The sequence below is a fragment of the Sturnus vulgaris genome, chromosome 30 (assembly GCF_052056855.1).
Source record: "Sturnus vulgaris isolate bStuVul1 chromosome 30, bStuVul1.hap1, whole genome shotgun sequence".
NCBI lineage: Eukaryota > Metazoa > Chordata > Aves > Passeriformes > Sturnidae > Sturnus > Sturnus vulgaris.
This window is the reverse complement of record NC_142272.1, coordinates 1,890,845-1,914,509: the sequence shown is the minus strand read 5'-3', so window position 1 is coordinate 1,914,509 and position 23,665 is coordinate 1,890,845. Positions and strand designations below refer to the sequence as shown.

Sequence of the window (23,665 nt, the reverse complement as noted above, 5' to 3'; positions counted from 1 at the left end):
CCGGGCAGGGATCGGAGGGGTTCAGGGAGGACACGGAGCTGGGGGAGGATGGGGAGGGTCCCATGGAGGCAGCGCTCGAGGGGGGCTGTGGGTGATGGGACCCAGACAGGACCCCAAGGTGGGGACAGTGCCAGGTCTCTCTGTGGGGACCGTCCCCTCCTGTCCCCTCCTGTCCCCTCCTGTCCCTTGTCCCCACCTCTGTGTCTGAGCTGGCCGTGACCCGTGTGGCCGTGCTGGCCCCCCCCATTTGTGTCCATGGCCCCCCTCAGAATGTCCCCCCATGGTGACAGTGGCTCCCCCTATGTCCGTGTTGTCCCCATGATCCTCCCCGCGTGACCCTGTGGCACCGCCCCCTCCACGAGCTCTGCCCCCCCCCCCCCCCGAGTCATGTCCCCTGGAACCCCCCCCAAGTGATTGCCCCAATGCCTGGGGGCGATCAGTGGCCACAGAGGGGGAATTCTGGGGGTCGGGAACAGAGGAATGGGGACGGTGCCTTCCGAGCTGGGGGGTGAAGGAGGCTCCAAATTTGGGGGTCCCTGCAGGGGTGCGCACGGGAGGAGGCGGGGCTGGCGGCAGGGCAGCCGCCCCTCATTCCTGCCCAAGGGATCACAAATGCCCTGAGACCCCCCCTCCATCTTCCACGCCCCCCGGGCTGACCCTCGTGGCCCTAATTAGTGTCTGTTAATGAGCTTTGCGAGGATATGGTGGCCTTGATCTGGGGGGCAAAGCGGGTCTGAGGGCTTGGGGGGGGCTGGGGGGGCCCGGGGGTCTCAGCAAGACACAGAGCTGGGGGGGTGGGTCCCACTGTCACCCTGAGGGGGGGGACCCCACGGTGGGGGGAGGGCCAGGGGGACAAGGGGACAAGGGGACAGTGTCTGAGCTGGGGACAAGGACGGATCCTGCAACTGTGGGGACCTCTGAGCTGGTGGCAATGGAGGGACAGCGGGGGGAAGGGGGGGGTGGCTGGGGACACCTCTGGGACCGTGCGGGTGGTGACGGGAGCACGGGGCTGGGGACGAGGAGGGGACAATGAGGGCGGGGGTTGCTCAAGGCTGGGGACACGCAGGACAGGGCGGGTTTGGTGTCCCCGTGTCCCTGACCCGTGCCTTGTCCCCTCCCCAGCCCCTCCCGGGGATCCCTCCACGTCTCCGGACATCGGACATCGCTGTCCAGCGCTGTTGGCTCCACCCAGTTCCTGAGGCCACGCCCACCTAGCGCCACACCCAGCTAAGCCCCGCCCACACCGCGGGCACACCCCATTGCCCTATCACCAAGCCACACCTATCTTATTTGCATATAGATCACGCCCCCCAGCCTGATTGGTTGGACACGCCCCCTTATTGTCACCAGGACACTGCCCCCTCAGACCCCCGCCCACCTCGTTAATATTCAAGCCACGCCCATCATAGGCCCCGCCCAGTCCTGTCAGTTCCGGTCAGTGCGGGGGAGGCGGTGACCGGCCGGGCACGGGCCGGGCCAGCAGCGCGTCCCCGGTGTCCCTCGGTGTCCCCGTGTCCTCCAGTGCCCCCCAGTGCCCTCCAGCCCTGCACGGAGGCCGGACCCCGACCTTCTCCCCTGCCCGCCCTGTGACACCCCGCGTGTCACTGTCACCCACCCCCTGTCCCTGCGTGACACATCTCCTCGTGATGTCCCCACCTCTTGTCATTCACGCCACCCTGTGTCACCCACCCTGTGTCCCCACCGCCCCGTAATTGTGTCACTCACTCCGTCATGCCCTCCGCACCCCGTGTCACCTGCCATCCGTGCCACCGACACCCCTTGTGCCCTCTGCACGCTGTGCCACGCGTGCTCTCCATGTGCCCTGTGCCACCCCAGTGTCCCCCCTGTCCCCCGTGCTCTCCATGTGCCCTGTGCCACCCCAGTGTCCCCCCTGTCCCCCGTGCTCTCCATGTGCCCTGTGCCACCCCAGTGTCCCACGCGGGAAGGACGAACCGTGTCACAGCACCAGTGTCCGACATTGTCACGTACTTACAGTTACACCCGAGAGATGAAAACACTGTACACGGCCCGGACCCCCGGATCCCCGGGCCCCCGGACCCCCGGGCGGCCCCCGGGTGGCCCTGGCCCACCCCCGGCCCCTCCCGCCCCCCCCCCCGGCCCCGCCCGGGGGTCCCTGGCTCAGCCCCGGGCCGTGTCGGGGGCGTCACAGCTGGGGCGCCCCTACATTCATGGGGGGTCCCGGGAGAGGACGCGGCCCCCCCAGGCCGGCGGGATTGGGTCGGGGGTCCCGCCGGCTGTGCCCCCCCCCCGGGGGGGAGGGGCTGGCTCTATCCTATCGCTAAACAAAGCAATAAATTAACGGGGATCCCGAGGGGACGCCGAGAAACGGGGGGCGAGGAGAGGTCGGGCCACGGTGGGGGGGGTGTCAGGCCACGGAAAGGGGGAGGGGGCGTACAAAAGGTTGTTGTAGAAAAGGAGGGGCGTCGGGGTCTGCTCTGCTCCTGCCACCGAGCCGGGGCTGTGCCAGGGCGGGGGGGGGGCACGGGGACAAGGACATGGCATGGGGTGCATGGCCGGGGTGGGCACGGGGACAGGGACACGGGGGGCGGGACACAGGGGGTGGCAGGGGGAGGGTGATTTGAAGAGGGGGGCGCGGCTGGGGAGGTGACATGGGGAGGGGGACACAGCACGCGGGAACGGGGACGGCGGTAGGGCAGGGTGATGTGAGCAGGGGGCAATGGAGAGGGGACAGGGTGACATGGACAGGGGTGACAGGGACAGGGGTGACATGGGCAGGGGTTACCCCGTCCTCAGTACCCCCATCCCAGCTGTGCCCACCCCACGCTGTCGCACAATACTCCGGGCAGGGGACAGGAAGGGACACCTGGGTGGCAGTGGCATCACTCCTGGCACGGGGGTCCCTGGCATGGAGAAGGGGACAGGACCAGCGGAGACCCCGACACGGAAAGGATAATAAATAGAGCATCAAAAGTACAAACCGTGGGCAAGGGGTGACCCCGGGGGTGGCACCGGGATGACCCCGGGGCTGCGGGCACGCTCAGCCGGGGGCACCGGGGGGCTCCGGGCCCTCGGGGCTATACGAGGGCGGACCGGGGCTCGCAGGGGCCCACGCTGGCACAGCTGCTGCGGCGGCGGGGCCCGGGGGTCGGGGGGCCGCCGGGGGTCGGGGGGCCGGGGGTCGGGGGGCTGCCGGGGGTCGAGGGGCTGCCGGGCCCCTCTCCGGGACAGCCGTGCTGCAGCAGGATGTCGGCGCACTCGCGGCTGCCGGCGCGGCGGGCGTAGAACAGCGCGGTGCGGCCGTGGCCATCCCGTGCCCGCACATCGGCCCCGTACTGCGGGCACAGCCACGCGTCACCCGCAGCTCCCAAGGCCGTGCTGTGTCCCCCAGGGGTGGGTGACATCCCCCGTGGTCTCGGAGTGTCCCCCCCAGGGTGACTTGGCACAGTGCTCCTCCCGTGGCCATCCCAGGATTCCCACGGACACTTTACATCCCCCATGGTCGTGCCGTCGTCCCCAGGACTGCACCACACCCCCCATGACCACACCATGTCCCCATGACCACACCATGTCCCCATAGCCACACCACACCCCCCGTGACCACACCGTGTCCCCATAGCCACACCACACCCCCCATGGCCACACCATGTCCCCATGACCACACCGTGTCCCCATGGCCACACCACACTCCCCACGGCCACACCGTGTCCCCACGACCACACCGTGTCCCCATGACCACACCATGTCACCCATGACCACACCGTGTCCCCATGGCCACACCGTGTCCCCATGACCACACCGTGTCCCCATGACCACACCATGTCACCCATGACCACACCGTGTCCCCATGGCCACACCGTGTCCCCCATGACCACACCGTGTCCCCATGGTCTCCAAAACCACACCCCATCCCTCAAGACCATACCACGTCCCCTATGACCACTCCATGGTCCCCAAGACCACCCCCCATCCCCCAAAACCACACCACATCCCCCAAAACCACACCACATTCCCCTGGACCACCCCATGATCCCCCATGACCACACCCCATCCTTCAAGACCACATCACATCCCCCCTGACCACCCCATTAACCCCATGACCACCCCATGGTCCCCCTGACCACCCCATTCTCCCCATGACCACATCACATCTCCCGCAGCCCCCCCAAGACCCCGCTGCTCCGTCTGGCCAGACAATGTCCTCCCACCCCCCTGCCCCACGTACCCACACCAGCAGCTGGGTGACGACCACCTGGGCGGTGTCACAGGCCAGGTGCAGCGCCGTGCGCCGGTCCGTGTCCGCCATGGCCACGTTGAGCTGGTCCTTGTGGCTGTGGGCCAGCAGCAGCAGCACCGCGGGCAGGTCCTGCTCACGCACCGCCCCCAGCAGCCGCTCGGCCAGCGGCGCCTCGGCCGCGGGCAGCGGTGCCAGGAACAGCCTCTGCTCGTACTTGGCACGAATCCACGATTCCCTCTCCTCCCTGGGCATGGGGGCATAGGGACACAGGGGATAGGGGGTGTCAGGGACAGCAGGGTGGCACCACGGGGACACAGATCCACAATTCCTGCTCCTCAGTGGGCATGGGGTACTGCCACGATGGGAGGACACACAGAGAGGGCAGGGACAAGGGGCAGCAGCTGGTGGTGTGGCAGTGGGGACACAGAGGTGTCAGGAGCGCATAGGGACATCACAGGGACAGGGAGAGTGAAAACAGGGGGGACACATGAGGGTCAGGGACACAGGGTGGCAGCAGGGTGGCATGGGAGATGGGGACACAAGGGGTGGCAGTGTGGCATTGCTGGATCGTGGGGTGACAAGGGACAGGGAGGTGAGGACACGGGGACATTGGGATGTGGAGTGGCACCGTGATGACGTGGGGATAAGGGGCATCAGAGTCTGTGGGATGGCACAGCAGCGACGTGCTGGGTGGGGACACGGCATCAGGGATTGCATGGTGACATCACGGTGGCATCAGGGATATGGGGTGACACCGGGGGGACACAGGGGGGACACGCACCGGGAGGACTCGTGGGTGGGCTTGCAGCGGCCGCGCGGGTTCTGCTCCCAGATGCTGTTGGCCGTGGCGTTGCCGATGGCCGTGAGCACCAGGGTCAGCTCCCGGGGCCAATCGTCCAGGTCCAGCGAGCGCACGCGCGACACGTGCGTGCCCAGGTTGCGGTGGATGCCCGAGCACTCGATGCAGATCAGGGCGCCCAGGTTCAGGCTGGCCCACGTGGGGTCTGTGCGATGAACAGGGAGGGTCATTGGGGTGCTGGGTGGGCTCGGGGCAGCCCCAGTGTGACCCATGGTGTGGCACGTGGTTGCTGTCATCTATGGCACAGTGTGGCTCATGGCACCACGTGGCATCGTGTCACCCGTGGCATCACGGGTCCCATGGCATTGTGTGACTCGTGGCATTGGTGGCTCTGGCACAGAGTGACCCATGGCACCATGTGGCCTGTGCCATCCACTGTGTGGCCCATGGCATCACGTGGCACATGACAGCACATGGCCCAGGACATCATATGACCCATGGCACTGTGTCACACATGGCATCCTGTCACCCATAGCACCATGTAGCACATGACATTGTGTGACTCTGGCACAGAGTGACCCATGGCACCATGTGGCACATGGCAGCACAGGGCCCAGGACACCATGTGACCCATGGCATTGTGTCACACATGGCATCGTGTCCACAGCTCTCCCTCGCCCGTGGCCAGTGGCACACTCTCACCCCATGCACCATCACCTGGATTCAGGGCTCTGCAGAGCCCATGAACCAATGTCCCCCCGTGTCCCCCCGTGTCCCCCCGTGTCCCCCCGTGTCCCCCCGTGTCCCCCCCGTGTCCCCGGTGTCCCGGGCACTCACTGGGTGCCCCGCAGTCCACGCAGAGCGAGTTCCCGCGGGCGTTGCGGATGGCCTGGATGGCCACGGCCTCACTCTGGCTGTCCATGCGCGCCTGGAGGGACACGGGAGGGGGGTGAGCGGGGCAGGGGGTGACACGGGGACCCTGCCAGACCCCCGCCAAGGTCCCACCTTGTTCTTGCTGCTCTCGCAGCACTGCAGGCTGGCCAGGATCTGGCTCTCGATGGCCTGGACCCACGCGTCGCGCTCCTCGAAGCTGCCAGCCTCGAAGTGCCACGTCTGCCCCGTGCTTGACACGATCAGAAACTCAAAGTTCTCCTCCTCTGTGGGACCAGAGACCCCCAGGGGGGCGGTGGGATGGGAGGTCCTACACTCACGGGGGGCTGGACTGGCCCAGCGCCCACTCCAGCCCCCCCACATCCACCCCTGGCACCCAAATTCTGCCCAGCCCCCCTCCCCAGTGGTCCCCACCCCTCCTGGAGTGTGTGCTAGCAGCAGGCAAGGGGGGCACAGCCACATGCACGGGAGGCACCGCTCACGCCACGTTACCTGTTTTATAAATATTTCTTAAACTACCAAAACTTTTTAATTTCCACATTTTGCGCTTGGCTGCGGAGGGTCCGGGCAGCAGGAGTAGAGAGAGGAAACGGGGACAGAGTCAGGGGGGCCCGCGGAGCCCTGGGGACGGTGCAGAAGGTGGCAGGCAGTGGCAGAGCGAGGGGGATGCGTGGACAGCGTGGCTGAGCATGGACGGGGGGTGAGGGGCAGCATCACCCCAGATCCCCCCGAATTCTGGGGCATCGTTGTCGTGGAGGATGGTGGCCTTGTCCCCACAGTGCCATGGGTGACCGGGGCTGGGGACACATTGTTGTGGCACCCACCTTCTGCCTGCCCACCCGAGCCCTCGGTCTTGGACGGCGTCATCAGCTTCTTCCGCCGGTGCTTCTTCCTGTCCACCAGCGGTGACGGTGGAGGGTCCCTGCCCGCACTGCCAGGGCTGGACACGGCCTCGAAGGACAGGGGGGACTCTGCCAAGAGACCACACATGGGGCACTGAGGGCATCACTGACACCAGGGTCGTGAGGACCAGGGAGCTCATTGAGGCACCAGATCACCAATTCCATCAAAACCACTCAGGTCAGAGAGGGCTACCAGGGCCACCAAGTCCACTGGGCTCGGCAGCATCACTTGGGCCACCAGGGCCACCGGACTCACTGGAGTCACCAGGGTCACAAGTCCACCAGAGGCGCTGGGGCACACTGGGGTCATCAGAGCTCGCCAGGGTCACTGATCTCACTGGGATCACCAGGACTCACCCCCAAGGCCACCAAATTCATTGGTCTTACCGAAATCCCTGGGGCCACCAGGGCCACAAGAGCCTCTTGGCCCACCAGAGTCATGAGGGTCACAACGTCCCTGGGCTCACCAGGGCCACCAGGTTTACTGTGGCCTCCAGAGCCACCAGAACCACCAGGGCCACCAAGAGCCACCTGAGCTGCTCAGAAGTCACCGTGCTCAGTGGGGCCACCATGGGGCAGTCCCTGTCGGTGCCCCGGGACGTGGCCACGTCCCTGCTCGTGCTGGTGTCACTCACCTGAGGCGAGCTTGGCGCCGGAGGCGGAGGCGCAGCGCTGCAGGGACCCCTTGCCCACCACCTTCAGCCCCGGCTCGGGGGGGAGGCTCAGCCCCACAGAGGGGACACCGGCTGCAAGGGGGAGGAGCAGTGTCACAGCGGTCCCTGTGGTGTCCCCCCCGCCCCCGGTGTCCCCTGGCACTCACTGCCCGGCTCAGGGTCCCGCAGCAGCCCGTTGATGCTGGCCGAGGGGCCGCAGGCAGAGATGGCGCGGGGCGGGCGCTTCCCGGGCACCTTGACCGTGGTGCGGAGCAGATCCATCTCCTTCCCGTGGGTGCTGTGGATGTAGTCCTGGGGGGACAGCGGGGGTGACACCGGGCCCTCCCACACTTTGGGGACCACAAGGGGACGGGGACACTCACGTTGATGCTGGGGTGGTAGAAGAGGAGGCCGTTGCTGGACAGGGTCACGTATTTCTTCTTCCACTCCTTGTTCAGGGAGTTGCCGCTGCGCTTCAGCAGGAAGCTCTGGGGACAGGGAACAGTGAGGGGACAGAGGCAACACCGGGACCCACCCCTGTCCTCCTGCCACCGCCACCACCCACCTGCTTGATGGGGATGGCACGGCCACTGCCGGCCACCTCGCCTCGGCTGTCCAGGCTGCGCTTCTCGGAGTCGCTGCCACGGCGCGTCTGCAGGAATGGGGACAGGGACAGGACAGGGACTCGTGGCACGGCTGGAGACACCGAGTGCCCACATGTCCCCCACTGTTGGAGCCTTGTGGTGGCCACATTGGGGTGTCACAGACCCCACCACTGTGGCTCCATGGTGTCCCGCAGTGCCACCGCCACCATGTCAAGGGGGCACTATAGATGCCATGTGTCCCCACCACTCTGCTAGAGGACACATCAGAAGCCCCATGGTGGGGACATCCTGGGTGCCCTGCACGTCCCCCATCCCCACACTGGATACCCATTTGTTCCTCAGTGCCACCGCCACCATGCCAAGGGGACAACTGAGATGCCACGTGCCCCTCAGTGTCACCACGCTGCCAGGGGACACCTCAGGTGCCACATGCCCCTAGCTGCCACCACCCTATCACGATGACATTCTGGGTGACAATGTCAAGGGATGTCACATCCCCCTGTGTCACCACCACCACCATACCAGGAGAATGCCGGGGTGTCCCCCAGTGCGTCCCCCAGTGCCACCCCCCGGGCACTCACGGCGAAGAGGCTGGTGCGGCGCTTGGCCCCGCGGTGCAGCGAGCTGGGCGTGCCCAGCGGGGCCGGGGTCTCGCTGCGCAGCTCCCGGTGGCTCACGTTGGGGGTGGACGGCAGTGAGGACGAGTAGTCGCTGGTGTGGCCACCATTGCTGGTCTGAGGGGACACGGGGTCAGCCTGGGCTGTGGCTGTGGCCGGGGCGCCCGGGACAGGCGGCCGGGGGTTACCTGGCCAGGGTGGACACCCCCCACGGGGGTGGAGGCAGCGGAGTGGCTCGGGGAGCTGGGCAGGGACTTGCAGGACGCCATCAGCTGCTGCTGCTTCTTCAGCGCCACGGCCTTCTGGGCCACTGTGGGGACCCTGAGTCAGGAGGGCCGGAGCACAACCTGCCCAGCCATCGTCCTGGACACCCACACCTGGACATGGTCCCCATCCCCATCCACACCTGGACATGGTCCCCATCCACACCTGGACATGGTCCCCATCCCCATCCACACCTGGACACTGCTCCTATCCCACTTGGACATGGTCCCCATCCCACCTGGACATGGTCTCCATCCCACCTGGACATGGTCTCCATCACACTCAGCCACTCTGGCCACTGTTCCCATCCCACATAGGGTGGACACGGTCCCTGACCTACCCAGCCATGGGTCTGGCACACCTGGACATGGTCCCCTGCACTACCCTGTCCACTGTCCCCATGCCACCTGGACATAGTCCCTGTCTCACGTAGACATGACCCTGTGCCATCTGGCCACCATTCTCCTCGACACAGATGTGATCCCAGGCTGGCCACCATCCCTGTCTGACCCTCCCACTACACCCATTCCACCTTGGCTACCATCCCTATCCCACACTGCTCACTGTCCCCATCTCACCATGTCACCAGCTCCCTCCCACCCTCTCCCCACCCCTGGGGGCACGGTCACCCACCCTCGGTGAAGACCCGGTCCACGTTGAGGCCGTAGGTGGCGCAGGTCTCGTAGTAGAGGCAGCGCCGCATGTCCCCGCAGAGCGCCCGGGCGCGCGCGTCCTCCACCGCTCGCGGGCTGGACGAGCTGATCTTGTCTGGGGAGTCAGGGGGTGAGCTGGGGGTGCCCCATCCCGCTCCCAGCCCCGCAGGATCCCCCCGTGTCCCTGGCTCACCCTGGGTGCCCACCAGCGCCAGGGCCACGTCGCTGGTGCCGCGGAGGTCGCTGAGCAGCGCGTGCAGCTGCTCCACCTCCTCGAAGCTGCTCTCGCTCTCCAGGCTAAAGACGAAGATGACGGCGTCCGCCCAGCTGGCAAACTGGGGGGCCACGGGCGGGGTCAGGGCTCGGCTCTGGCCAACGTGGCCCCCCCGGGCCCCGGTCCCCTCGTACCTGCGCGTCCGGGGCGCCGGCCTCCTCCCGGATGAGCAGGAGGTGGCTCTGGCCATCGACCGTCACCTCCCGCTTGAACTGACCACCTGCAGTAGGGGAGGGGAAGGGAGGGGAACCCTGCAGGTGTGCTCTGCCCACATGGATGGGATGTCCCATGGCCATGACCAGCACTGTGTGTGACCGGCACTTGGACCCCAAGTGTCCCCAGCCATGACCAGCACCATGACTTTGCCCATTCTGTGGCCATGTCCATCCCCTTCACCACCTCCACCATGGCCATGCCCAGCATCATGACCGTGTCCATCCCATGGTCATGCCCAGCCCCACAACATCACAACGTGTCCATCCCATGCCCATGCCCATGCCCATGTCCATCCCCTGTCCGTGTCCATCCCATGCCTGTGTCCATCCCATGTCCATCCCCTGTCCGTGTCCATCCCATGCCCGTGTCCATCCCATGCCCATGTCCCCCCACCATGGCCACTCACTCTCCGTGGGCTCCAGGCCCACATAGGAGCCGGTGAGGAACCGGTGCACGAGCGCTGACTTCCCGCTCTTGCTGCTGCCCAGGACCCCCTGGGTGAGCAGAGGGGATGTCAGGATGGCTGAGGACATGGGGTCACGGGGACAAGGGGACACAGGGACACGGGGACACGGGAATACAGGGAATACAGGGACATGGGGACACGGGGACACAGGGACACGGGGACAAGGGGACACAGGGACACGGGGACACGGGAATACAGGGAATACAGGGACATGGGGACACGGGGACATGGGGACACGGGGACACAGGGACAAGGGGACACGGGAATACAGGGAATACAGGGACAAGGGGACACGGAAATACAGGGACAGAGGGACATGGGGACACGGGGACACGGGGACACGGGGACACAGGGACAAGGGGACACGGGAACACAGGGACAGAGGGACACGGGGACACAGGGACACGGGGACACGGCGACACAGGGACACGGGGACACAGGGACACAGGGACACAGGGACAAGGGGACACGGGAATACAGGGAATACAGGGACATGGGGACACGGGGACACGGGGACAGGAGAACATGAGGACACAAGGAAATGAGGACACAGGGACACAGGGACAAGGGGACACGGGAATACAGGGACAGAGGGACATGGGGACACGGGGACACGGGGACACGGGGACACAGCACCCACCAGGCGGATCTCAGGGATAGAGCGGCCCAGGGTCCACTCCTGGCTGTTCACTAAGGCCTCTGCGGAGGGAGATGTGTGAGACAGAACCCGGGACCCCCAGCAGCCCCTGGCACCCCCAAGCAGCCCCTGGCACCCCAATCCCGGGGGGCCCCCACCCCGCAGCGCAGCAGCAGCTTCCTGCGTGGGCGGGCACCAGCTGTCACCCAGCAACGGCAGCGGGCCCGCGGGGGCGGCGGGAGGACGTGGAGATGCCACGTGGCAGGGACGGGGACGTGGCAGCACGAGGCGTCGTGTGCCAAGGCACGAGGACACAGAGGGCATGGGGACATGGTGGCCGTGGGGATGGAGCGCCGTGGGAGAACATCGTGGCACGGGGACACGATGGGAACCGTGACGGGTACCAGGACGCCCTGAGGCACAAGGATGTGGCGTGGCGTGAGGACACCGTGGATTCCAGGACATGACAGCCACGAGGGCACAGATGGCACCAGGGTGCGGTGTGGCATGGGGGCACAGTGGGAGCCAGGCCACAGTGGGAGCCATCAGGCCATGACGGGCACTGGGACACAGCATGGCACGAAGACACGATGGGCACCAGGACACAGCATGGCAACAGGATGTGGGGTGGCACGAGGTCACCACGGAATCCAGCACACGATGGACGCGAGGACGCGATGCCAGCGGTGCGTGACAACCTCAGGCCTGAGGATGCAGCATGGCATGAGCACCAGGTGTGGCACAGGGACACGATGGACACCGGGACACGGGGTGGCAGCATGGCACAAGGACGTGGTGTGGCACAAGGACAGGACGTGGCACGAGGACACAGTGTGGCACAAGGACGTGGTGTGGCACAAGGACAGGACATGAGGACACGGCATGGCACACGACGGGCACAAGGCTGCGATGGCACCAGAACGCAGCGAGCAGCGGCGTGTGGCACACAAGGACACGGCGTGGCACAAGCACCTGGCGTGGCACAAGGACGTGCCCTGTGCCCCCCACATCTCCTACCTGGCATCCCCAGCCCCTCTGGGCAGTGGTGGCACCACAAAGGGGGAACCTGAGGCAGGACACAGTCAGAGGGTCCCCCCCTTTCTGTGCCTCAGTTTCTGCCACCAACACAGAGCCGGTCCGTGCCACGCGTGCCAGCCGGGGAGAGGGTTAACCGTGCCGCCTGTCACCCCTCGCTGTCACCGAGCTGCCACCCCCGGGCCCTGCAGGCGCTGCCCACGCACCCCATGGTGCCAAGGTGCGTGCAGGCAGACAGAGGAACGCCGGGGGGACCGCAGGACATGGGGGACCGGCGGGTGGCCAGACAGATGGGGGACAGGATGCAGGGGTGTGACGCACAGATGGAGGCGAGGACGGACGGACGGATGTTGGGACAGAACGACGGAGGTGGAGGTCGCGCCTGACTCCCGTGGAGTTCCCCCGATGGGGAAACCGAGGCAGAGGATCCCCAACACGGCCAGCCCCAAATCGGACACCCCACATGGCCCCAAAGGCACAAAACCATGGCACAGCCCAGCCCGGGGGTCACAGCCCCCCTGTTCCCAAGCACCCGAAAAGCCACGGAGAGCAGAGGGATCCTCCTGCCCCACACGGGACCCGGGGGTCTGTGCACCTCCTCCCCCCGCCAGGGAAACTGAGGCACGACACCGTGACCACAGTGGGCACTGGTCCACCTGCCCCAGGTCACCGAGGGGACACCGAGCCACGGCCGGGGCGACCCCCGGGATCCCCCGGGCCCGTACTCACTGTGGGGGGTGGCCCTGGCCGGGTCGGCGCCGGGGGGAGACCAGGGGGGCGCGGGGTGGGTGGGGGTCGCCGCGGGGCTCTTGGTGAAGATGCCGCTGATGAACTTGAGCATCTTTCGGTCGCGGGTGGAGGCGCGACCCCCCTCGCGTCCCCGCTTCAGCCCCGTCTCGGGGGCGGGGGCGGGGACCAGAGCCCCCGGCCCCGGCTGCAGGTCGCTGTAGTCCAGGGTCTTGCTCTTGCCCTTGCTGGGGGACAGCCGGGCCCGAGGGGGCCCCTCGGTCTTGCCCCCCGCCTTGGGGCGCCCCTTCCCCTCTCCCTCGGGCCACGAGAGGCGGCTGCCGGCAGGTTTGGTGGGGGTCTTGCCCGCTCGGGGATCGGGGGTCCCGCGGGTCCCCCCGCTGCTCCCCGCTTTGGGGGGTTTGGGACCGGCCAGGCGGAGGCGGCGGGGACCGGCGGAGGGGTGCGGGGAGGCTATGGGGGGGTCCTGGGGCGGCGGGGGGGCTCTGCCTCCCTCTGGGGGGCCCTCGGGGCCCCCCCAGGTGGCCTGGCTCAGCAGCGGGCGGCGGGGGGTCGCGGCGGGCTGGGGGATGTCCAGGGCGGCCAGACCCCGCTCCCCCGGCCCCTCCAAGGTGCCCTTGGCCCCACGGGGGTCGGGTTTGGGGGGCAAGGCCGGGAGCGGGGGGGGCAGCAGCGCCGGGTCGGGTTTGGGGGGCACGGCGGGGGGCGGGGGGGGCAGCAGCGCCGGGTCGGGTTTGGGGGGCACCGCCGGGGGCGGGGGGGGCAAGAGCGCCGGGTCGGGTTTGGGGGGCACCGCCGGGGGCGGGGGGGGCAGCAGCGCCGGGTCGGGTTTGGGGGGCACGGCGGGGGGCGAGGCGGGCGAGCGGGGGCGGGGGGCGTCGGGGCCGGGGGGGCCGGGACCGGCCGTACTTATCCGGAGCGCGTCCTGCCGCTGGAAGAGCCGCTCGGGCCGCCGGGCTCGGCCGGGCTCGGGGGTGCGGGGGGCAGCCGCAGCCCCCCCGGGGCCAGGGGCTCCATCGCCATCCCCCCCCGCCTCCTCCGCCTCCCCCGCGGCGCCCACCGACTCGAGCTTGACCAGCGTGAGCGAGATGAGGTAGGTGGTCCTGCGCTGGAGGCCGGTGGTCCTGCTCATGGGTGCGGGCAGGGCCCCCCCGGGGCGCCCCCCCGGCCCCCCTCGTTCCCCGCGCGGCGCCGCGGCCGCCGGTGCCGGTGATGCTCCGGTCCCACCCCCGGCCCTGCCTCCCCGAAGCCTTCGCCGCTCGCCCGCCCCCGGAGGGGTTGGAACCGCCGCCGCCCCCCCCTCACGAAATACAACCACCCCCCCTCGCCAGGCGCCGGGATCGGGGCCGCCCCCCCCGCCTCACCCCCCACCCCGGGTCAGCGGCCGGGGGGCATCGTGGGGGGAACCCCCCCAAGCCCTGTGCTGGGGGGTGGAGGGGAGGGGGGAGGGGGTGGGAGCTTTTGGGGGTGGGGGAGGATCAGAGGGGTGTCAGGGCGGGGGTGGGGGGGGGTTATGGGGATCCGGGGGTCCTGGGGCGGGAGGGAATGGGGGATTACAGGTGCGGGGGGTTGGGTGATGGGGCGTGAGGGACACGGGGGTGGGGGGAGCTGGGGGGAGAACGGGGCGGTGATGGGGAGGGGGGTGCTGGGGCTACGGGGAAGGGGGAAATGGAGGGATGGGGGTTATGGGGCGGGGGGGGTCATGCCCGGGACCCCCCGGGAGCGGGGCTCACGGCAGCGCCCCGACGGGCTCGTCCTTGGCAGCTGCGGCGGCGGCGGCGCGGGTGGTGCCCGGGGCCCGGCGGGGGGGGCCCTGAGCGGCCGGGGGGGGCCGGGGCCCGGCGGGGGGGGCCCTGAGCGGCCGGGGGCGGCCGGGGCCGCCGCTCTCCGCCATGCGCCGCTCCCAGGGCCGGGCTGGGGCGGGGGCGGGCGGCGGCCCCGCCGCTACCGGGCAGGCGCGAGCGCTCCCGGGCGCCCCCCCCGACCCCCCGGCTCCGGCCCCGGCACCTGCTGGGCTACCGATACCCCCCCACCCCTACGGCCCCCTCCAGCTGCCATCCAGCCAGCCATCCATCCATCCAGCCATCCATCCATCCATCCATCCATCCATCCATCCATCCATCCATCCATCCCCCTGCTCCCCGCACTCCCAAATCCCCTCCCTCCCCTTCCCGGGGCAGCAATGCCGGGTGGGGAAGGGACCCGCGGTGGGGGGCGAGGGGGCTGTTTTGGGGGTTTTCGAGAGGCCTTGCGGGGCCCGGGGCAGGCTCATCCACCCCTTTTCTGGCATTTTTATCAGCGGCGCAGCATCCCTGCGCATCCCGTTACCACGGCAACGGCGGGGATGGCGCTGGGAGCAGCCGTGGACCCCCTGGTGTCACCCCCCGTCACTCCCGTGTCCCCCTCGTGGAACCCGGCCAGGTATCACGGCCATTGGTGTCCCCCCGTCTCCGCATGTCACAGCATGGGGACGGACGGGGCTGGGGGCACGGCGGGACCCCTCGGGCCCCTGTGCCCCCCCGGGGGTCGGCTGGCACGGGCAGGGGTCCCCCGGGATGTGGCACCGCTCTGGGGTCGGTGACAGCACCGGGTGCACGCAAACGGGCCCCCCGGGGAGGGGACACCTGCAGGGACCCTGTCACCTCAGGGCTGTGTCCATGGGGGTGATTCTGTCCGGGCCTGGTGGGAGGCTCAGCCCCTCCAGTGCCCCCTGTCCTTTCCAGTGTCCCCCAGCTGTCCCCAAGGAAGGGGCCGCACTTCCCCCATCGCTCCATGTCCCACACTGTGGGGGGGGGGAAGGGTGGGGGCCACGGCGGGTCCGACCCCGCCGCCAGAACATCTCTGTCCCCATCGCTGTCCCCATCGCTGTCCCCATCCCTGTCCCCATCGCTGTCCCCATCCCTGTCCCCACCCCTGTCCCCATCCCTGTCCCCATCCCTGTCCCCATCGCTGTCCCCATCTCTGTCCCCATCCCTGTCCCCATCGCTGTCCCCATCCCTGTCCCCATCCCTGTCCCCATCCCTGTCCCCATCGCTGTCCCCAAAGCTGCTGCACCCCCAGGGTGGGAGTTGGGAAGTTTAAACGGGGGGGGAGGGGGTGCAGAGCACTCAGAGCACTCCTGGGGGTGGGGGCGGGCTCTGGGGGCACGATTTGGGGGGGCCTGTGCCCCCTCCAGCTCTCTGTGGGTACCACAGCGGGCGCTTGGCAACGCGGCATCCCCCGGCTTCCCGTTGCCATGGCAACCGCGCGGGAGATGCCGGAGTTGGGGGGGGGGGGGCACAAGGATGTGGGGGCTCGGCACGGGCAGGGGGCGGCAGTGGAACCCCTCCCCAAGTGACGTCACCGGACACCCCCGCGTGGGTTGGAGGAGCTGGGGGGAGGAGACCCCAAACTCCCAGCAGGGTCCCCCCTCACGGGACCCCCTCCCGCAACAGGTGCCCCCCCCTTAGTGCTCCCCAGCATCAGAGCCCCCCACGCAGCAGGTTCCTCCCCTCCCCTCCCCCAGCCGCCACTCCCACCCCTCCAGCCGGGGCCCCCCCATCCCCACAGGGCCCCCCCATCCCTATAGGGCCCCCCCATCCCCACAGAGCCCTCCCCATCCCCACAGGGGCCCCACATCCCTACAGAGCCCCCCCATCCCCACAGGGCCCCCCATCCCCACAGAGCCCTCCCCATCCCCACAGGGGCCCCACATCCCTACAGAGCCCCCCCATCCCCACAGGGCCCCCCATCCCCACAGGGCCCCCCCATCCCCACAGAGCCCTCCCCATCCCCACAGAGCCCCCCCATCCCCACAGAGCCCCCCCATCCCTACAGAGCCCCCCCATCCCTACAGAGCCCTCCCCATCCCCACAGAGCCCCCCCATCCCCACAGGCCCCCCCATCCCTACAGAGCCCTCCCCATCCCCACAGAGCCCCCCCATCCCCACAGAGCCCCCCCATCCCTACAGAGCCCCCCCATCCCCACAGAGCCTCCCCATCCCCACAGCCCCCCCCACCCCCCCGCAGACGCAGGGAGGAAGTGGCCCCATTTCCCACAGCACAGGAGCCGGAAACCACCCCAGGGCTCTGGGGCGGAAATGGGGGGGGGCTCCATCCCCACCCCCAGCGGGTCCTGCACCCCCCGTGCCCCCCAGATGGGTCCCCATGGGGGGCTGGCACTGCCAGGCCCCCACTGCAGCACCTGGGGGGGCACAGACTGGGGGGCACTGCTGGAAGGGGGGGGCAGGGACCCCCTGAGCTGGGACAGGACCCCACGGGCCTGGGCACATCCATCCATCCCCCCCTGTGTCCATCCCTCCATCCATCCGTCCATCCATCCATCCATCCCTGTGTCCATCCATCCATCCATCCCTGTGTCCATCCATCCCCCACTTTGTCCATCCATCCATCCATCCGTCCATCCCTGTGTCCATCCATCCATCCGTCCATCCCTGTGTCCATCCCTCCATCCATCCGTCCATCCATCCGTCCATCCCTGTGTCCATCCATCCATCCGTCCATCCATCCATCCCTGTGTCCATCCATCCATCTGTCCATCATCCATCTCTGTGTCCATCTGTCCATCCCTCCTCCTTCCCATTCAGAGGCTGCCCCCCCCATCTGTCCATCCTTCCAGCCAGCCCCTGTCCACTCGTCCATCCCTGCATCCACCTGTCCGTCTGTCCATGCCTCCAGCTGTGTATCTGCATCCAGATGTTTGTCCATCCACTGGTCTGCCCATTCATCCTCCATCCATCCCCTCATCTCTCCATCTCTTCCACCTGTCCATCCATCCATCCATCCATCCATCCATCCATCCATCCATCCCTCTGTGTGTCTGTCCATCGCTACACCCTCCTGTCTGTCCATCCCTTGTGCCACCACCTGTCCATCCATCCACCTGTCCCCTGCCCATCCATCCGTCCATCCCTCCAGCCAGCAGCTGTTCATCTGTGTGTCTGTTCATCCATCCATCCATCCATCCATCCATCCATCCATCCATCCTCCATCTATCCATCTGTCCACCTGTCCATCCATCCCTTCATCCATCCCTCCCTTCATCCATCAATCCCTGTGTCCATCCCTGTGTCCATCCATCCATCCGTCCGTCCACCACCCGCCCACCCCTCATCCCGTCACCCATTCTCCATTCCTCCACCTGCAGTTTGTCCATCCACCTGTCCATCCCCCCATCCGCTGTCCCTGTCTTTCTGTCTGTGCCCCGTGTGTCCCCTCAGGGTCCCCCGGTGCCACCCGCTGCTCCCCAGCCCCGGTGCCCCCCCCGGTACCTCGGAGGGCCCTGAGCGCGCTGCTCAGGCTCCCGCGCAGTCGGGGCTCGGGCACGGTCTCCACGAGCCGCACCAGCCGGTTCAGGTGGCCCTTGGCCCCCTCGTGCCGGGCCACCTCGGCCCGGATGGCGGCCAGAACCTCGCGGCGCTCCCGGGGGGCCCCCATGGCACCCCCCGGACCCGAGACCCCGCTCGGCCCCCCCGGTCTCCTCTGCCCCACTCGCTTCCTGCCCGAGCCGCGGCGTCACCCGCGGGGAGGGGACACGTCACGGCCCGCGCGGGGCTGGGAACCGCGGCGGGGCCCGGCCCCAGCGCTCCGGGACACGCCGGGACACGCCGGGACACGCCAGGGCCTGCCGGGCCACGGGGCACAGCCCGGCACAGCCCGGCACGCCCAACGCGCCACGGCCACGCCAGCGACACGGCAGGGACACGGCAGGGACAGGGCAGGGATGTGGGCAGGCGACGGTGGCACAAGGGACACACGGGGACAGGGACATGGATGGAGATGGTGGCACAGGGGACACACGGGGACAGGGACATGGGGACACACACAGGTGTGGACACTCATGGGGGTCTTGTGCAGACACGCTGGGGACACCTGTGCAGTGACACGGACACACTAATGACATGCTAGGGACACGGACATGTTACAGACATGTGCAGCCACATGGACGTGCCAATGTGTGGAGTGACAGATGCTACGGACACGTGTAGTGACACACGGACACGCTGGGGACCCGTGTAGTGACACACAAACACATGCAGTGACACACGGACACGCTGGCGATGTGTGCAGTGACACAAGGGACATGTGCAGTGACACACGGACACGCTAAGGACATGCGTGCCGTCACATGCACATACAGCCCACCCCCACACTCACCTGTCCCCCCAGGTGTCCCCATGTCACCTCAGGGAGGGGATGAAGCTGCCAGGGGCCCTTGGAGATGTCCCTGTGTTCCCCCCCGAGTGCCCACAGGGGGTCCCAGAACCTGTTGGGGGGGTCCCCAGTGCCCGGGATGGTGCCAACACCTGCTGAGGGTCTCAGAGCTCACTCTGAGGTCCCAGCACCCCCGGGGGGGTCCCAGCAGTCACTGGGGGGTCCCAGCACCCCCGGGGGGGTCCCAGCAGTCACTGGGGGGTCCCAGCATCCCCGGGGGGGCTGGTCCCAGTGTCCCCATCCCGGGCACCCTCCCAGGCAGAGGCAGGAATGGGGGATCCCGTGGGGGGTTTATTGAGGGGTGAGGGGGGATCACGGGGGTGTTTTGGGGGGGTCAGGGGGTCAGGGGGTAGGCGGAGGCCACGAGGCGCTGCTTGTCCCACGTGTAGGTCTGGATGGTGGCGGCTTCGCCCCCCAGGCTGATGTGGCACCTGCAAGGACAGGTGAGGGTGACCCTGGGCCTGGGACCCCCCACAACCCCTGGGTGGTTGCCAGGTCGCCCCCCTCGGGCAGGTGCCAGCCCCCCTCCCCTCAGTGCCCCTCACTCACTGGCGGTCGGGGCGTGCCAGGAAGCAGAGGGTGAACAGAGCCAGGTCGAACTCGGGGCTGGAGCCCACCAGGAGCGACCCCCGGGGTTTGGAGTGCCCGTCCCAGAGGAACCGCAGTGACAGCACGTCCGGGAAGGCCGTCCACTGCGGAGGGGACACAGCAGGGTCACGGAGGGGACACACAGGGGGACACTGCCAGCGGGACCGCAGTGACACATCCAGGAGCCCCGTTCACTGCGGGGGGGTCTCACAGGGGGTGCAGGCACGGGAGGTCACGGGTGTGGGCATGGGGGTACCCCAGGTACGGCCCTGCAGGAGCCGGGGACGGTCACGGGGGGCACGGACACGCGGGGACCACGGGTACAGCCATGGGGGACCCCGGGTATGGCCTCGGGGGGACGGGGACACCGGGGATGCTGCAGGTGGAGGATGGTGAGGGGGAACGGGGAGGGTGGGGACAGCCAGGGGGACACAGGTTCCAGGCACAATGATAAGGGGGACAGAGACCTTGGATAGGGACACTGTGAGGGATGGGGGCAGTGAGGGACTCTGTGTCCTCGCCCCCCAACCAGGGGCTGTCCCTGTGCCCCCATGTCCCCCCCAGTGTCGCCCCCATCCCTCACTCAGGGAGTCCCCCCGTGTTCCCATCGTCATCACATCCCCATCCTCTCCATGTCCCTTTAGCGCCCCTGGTGTCCCTGTGTCCCCCCGTGTCCCCTCGTGTCCCCCCGTGTCCTTGTGTCCCCCATGTCCCCGTGTCCCCACTCACAGGTCCATCCCAGGTGTAGCCCAGGTACTCCAGTCGCCCCCATGCCCCTGTGTCCCCTCGTGTCCCCTCGTGTCCCCGTGTCCCCACTCACGGGTCCATCCCAGGTGTAGCCCAGGTACTCCAGTCTCCCCGCACGCTCCAGCGCCTGCAGCTGCACCCAGTTGTGACACCCCGACACCGAGCCCTTCTTCACCTCCCCTGGGGACACAGAGGGGGTGACCACAGGTCCCCCACCGCAGATCCCCCCCCATGGACACCCCCACATGACCCCCGACCCCCGGCATTGACCCCCCAGACCTCCCCAGCTTCATCCCCACAGTGTCCCCCCATCCCCTCGGTGTCCCCCTGTTCAATCCCTCTCCCTGTTCCCTCCCCATCCCCACATGGAGTGACCCTCCCATCTCCAGTGTCTCCCCATGTCCCCACATGTCCCTCATGTCCCCTCACCATGGAACACGTGCTCGAAGCCAGAGGAGTCCAGCGCTTTGCCACTGGAGCGCGAGTAGAGGCCAAACCACATGGAGTGGAGATCGGCCCGGAACGCCTCAGCCGAGGGGTACAGCCCTGGGGACACCGCGGGGACATCGTGGGGACATCGTGGGGACATCGTGGGGACATCGTGGGGACATGGGGTACAGCCCTGGGGACAGGGTGGGCCATGTGGACAGGGGGGTTCAGCCCTAAAGACAGGGCAGGGGGACATGAGGGACACTGTGGAGACACAGTGGGGACACAGTGGCGACACTGGGGAGACACTGGGGAGACACTTGAGGACACTGTGGGGATACTGGGGGGAAACTAAGGGGACACCAGGGGGACATTGGGGAACACTGTGGGGATGCTGGGGGGACACTTGAAGACATTGTAGGGACACTGTGGGGACAGCCCTGTGGACTGGGGGGACTTGTGGGACACACTGTGGGGACAGAGAGGTCACCATGGGGACACTGTGGGGACACTCTGGGGACACTGGGGGGACACTGGGGAACACTGTGGGGACAGCCCTGTGGACTGGGGAGACTTGTGGGGGACACTGCGGGGACAGAGGAGTCACTAGGGGGACACCGTGGGGACACTATGGGGACACTATGGGGACACCGTGGGGACCCCATAAGGACAGCACGGCCCCACCCTTGCGGAGGACGAAGCGCTCCAGCAGCGCCAGGACCGGAGTGTCCAGGGCGGCCTGCAGGAATTCCCGCTGCTCCCGCTGCTCCTCCGCCGTCTCCGTCTCGTCCCGCCCCGTGAGCGGCTCGTAATTATCCAGGAGCGCCAGGAGCCGGGAGAAGGTGGGACGGGCCAGCAGGTCCGGGGACACGTAGGAAAACAGCCTGGAACGGGCAGGGACACGCGTCGGGATTGGGATTTTGGGAGGGGGGAATGTGGGCTGGAAACGCACGGGGTGGAGAGATGGGATAAGGGAATGGGGGATTGGGATGAGGGATGGAGGTGGATGGACACAGGAGGGGTAGAGATGTAGGATCAAGGTCAGGGTGGAAGGAAATGGGTTTGGTATGGAAGAACGAGGATGGAAACATTTGGGATGGGTTTGGATAATGGGATGGGATGGGTTAATGGGTTGGGATGGAGGGACAGGGATGGCGACAAGCAGGGTCAAGGGATGAGAACGGAGCCAGGTGGGTTTGGGACAGAGGGATGGGATAGAGCGGGATGGAGCCACGTGGGACGGAGAGCGAGAGGGGCAGAGGGGTGGGGGGATGGAGGGGAGAACACGGAGGGTGCTGAGTCCCCCTCGCCTCCCAACCCTCTCCCCACCTCGAGTCCCCGGTGTGGCTCCCCGAGCCCTTCAGGTTCAGCTCGAGCTGCCCCGGCTCGGCCCGGTTCGAGTCTGCGGCGAGGAGCTGCTCCGAGAGCTCCCGGAGCTCCGCGTCCGACACGGCCCGGGGGGACCCCGGTACCGCCCGGGGGGGCTCCGGTACCGCCTGGGGGAATCCCGGTACCCCCTGGGGAGGCTCCGGTACCTCCCGGGGCTCCGGTACCCCCTGGGGAGGCTCCGGTACCGCCCGGGGCTCCGGTACCTCCCGGGACTCCGGTACCCCCTGGGGAGGCTCCGGTACCGCCCGGGGCTCCGGTACCTCCCGGGGCTCCGGTACCGCCCGGGGCTCCGGTACCTCCCGAGGCTCCGGTACCGCCCGGGGCTCCGGTACCGCCCGAGGGGGCTCCCAGGGGACAGAGGGAACCCCCCGGGTGCCCCCCGTGCCGGTCACCAGCAGCAGCCACAGCAGCCACGGAGCCATCGCAAGTCCCCCCGCCCCGGGCCCGCTGTCGCTTATAGCTGCTGCTATCGTCGCGATAACGCCCCAAGGTCGCGACGTGACCTCGACAGAGGGGAAGACTCCGGGGGGGACACCCCGAGCACCCCCGGGCTGCTAAGGGGCGGCTGCACCCGCAATTCCCCCCGCTTCTGTCCCCGAGGGTTTATTGGGGGATTCGTCCCCCAAAATTTGACGCCTCCCGGGGTGTTGTTCACCTCCAAATCTGCCCCCTCCGCCCCCCCCGGAGCTGTTTAATGTTTAAGAGACCAAATGTGGTCCCTCAAGGACTTCCCAGGGGGGAGGTCACAGCACCTCCAACCACGCCACCCTCACCTCGGGGGGGACAGGGGGGATTTGGGGTGTGGGGGGGCCGCAAAAGCAGGGAGAGGCCCAGGGGGAGCTATGGAGGACCTGGGGGGTGGATCCGGGGACCCTTGAGAAGGTTTGGGGAGCCCAGAAACACCTGAGGGTCATGGAGGGGGATCTGGGGGGCCATGGGGCAGCGAGGGGGAGATCACCGGGGGTCCTGGGGCAGGGAAGGCTGCGGGGGTGCTCAGGCCTGAAAGGGTCTTTTGAGGGGACATAGGGGGACCCTGGGGGACTGTGGGGGTCTCATAGGGTCAGTAGGGCTGGGGCACTCTAGGGGGACCCTGGGGGGCTCTAGGGGGTTCGTGGGGTACTATGGGAGTCCTTTGGGGTCAGTAGGGCTGGGGGGCTCTAGGAGGACCCTGGGGGGCTCTAGGGGGATCCTGGGGGGCTCTAGGAGGACCCTGGGGGGCTATGGGGGTCCTTTGGGGTCAGTAGGGCTGGGGGGCTCTAGGAGGACCCTGGGGGGCTCTAGGGGGACCCTGGGGGGCTATGGGGGTCCTTTGGGGTCAGTAGGG

The 23,665-nt window shown here is 68.0% G+C and overlaps 3 protein-coding genes across 4 annotated transcripts; 2 read left to right on the top strand and 1 right to left on the bottom strand.

Annotated features, from left to right (window-relative positions):
• Window positions 1-1,957: 1,957 nt before the first annotated feature.
• Window positions 1,958-14,142, bottom strand: AGAP2 (ArfGAP with GTPase domain, ankyrin repeat and PH domain 2). The gene is made up of 19 exons (XM_088180606.1): window positions 12,958-14,142; window positions 11,197-11,255; window positions 10,497-10,584; window positions 10,009-10,094; window positions 9,794-9,935; window positions 9,581-9,715; window positions 8,872-8,993; window positions 8,648-8,800; window positions 8,027-8,113; window positions 7,845-7,949; window positions 7,629-7,773; window positions 7,444-7,554; window positions 6,731-6,877; window positions 6,399-6,458; window positions 6,021-6,172; window positions 5,853-5,943; window positions 4,998-5,220; window positions 4,205-4,460; window positions 1,958-3,314 (listed from the first exon to the last, which is right to left on the bottom strand). The coding sequence occupies exons 1-19, from the start codon at window positions 14,105-14,107 to the stop codon at window positions 3,057-3,059; spliced, it is 3,570 nt and encodes a 1,189-aa protein (XP_088036732.1). The 5' UTR covers window positions 14,108-14,142; the 3' UTR covers window positions 1,958-3,056.
• Window positions 13,969-23,665, top strand: LOC148220844 (uncharacterized). 2 transcript variants are annotated; one of them, XM_088180609.1, is made up of 4 exons: window positions 13,969-14,068; window positions 15,275-15,396; window positions 20,973-21,061; window positions 21,621-23,602. In XM_088180609.1, exon 4 carries the CDS (start codon window positions 22,224-22,226, stop codon window positions 23,034-23,036), a length of 813 nt encoding a protein of 270 aa, XP_088036735.1. In that variant the 5' UTR covers window positions 13,969-14,068; window positions 15,275-15,396; window positions 20,973-21,061; window positions 21,621-22,223; the 3' UTR covers window positions 23,037-23,602. The 2 variants fall into 2 exon arrangements, 1 of the variants encoding a protein (XP_088036735.1); XR_015808786.1 differs by lacking the exons at window positions 13,969-14,068; window positions 15,275-15,396 and having other exon boundaries at window positions 19,548-21,061; window positions 21,647-23,665.
• On the top strand, window positions 16,993-18,286 carry LOC148220845 (uncharacterized). Its single transcript, XM_088180607.1, has one exon. It carries the CDS (start codon window positions 17,055-17,057, stop codon window positions 18,258-18,260), a length of 1,206 nt encoding a protein of 401 aa, XP_088036733.1. The 5' UTR covers window positions 16,993-17,054; the 3' UTR covers window positions 18,261-18,286.

Bases quoted from the DNA above. Each gene is read 5' to 3' on its own strand.
- LOC148220844 (XM_088180609.1), top strand. From the start codon at position 22,224: ATGGAGGGGAGAACACGGAGGGTGCTGAGTCCCCCTCGCCTCCCAACC.
- AGAP2 (XM_088180606.1), bottom strand. From the start codon at position 14,107: ATGAGCAGGACCACCGGCCTCCAGCGCAGGACCACCTACCTCATCTCG. The intron at 9,716-9,793 runs GTGAGCCAGGGA...CTGACTCCCCAG, and splicing joins GGCGCTGGTGGGCACCCAGG to ACAAGATCAGCTCGTCCAGC. The intron at 6,173-6,398 runs GTAACGTGGCGT...CTGGTCCCACAG, and splicing joins AAGAAATATTTATAAAACAG to AGGAGGAGAACTTTGAGTTT.
- LOC148220845 (XM_088180607.1), top strand. From the start codon at position 17,055: ATGGGGGGGGGCTCCATCCCCACCCCCAGCGGGTCCTGCACCCCCCGT.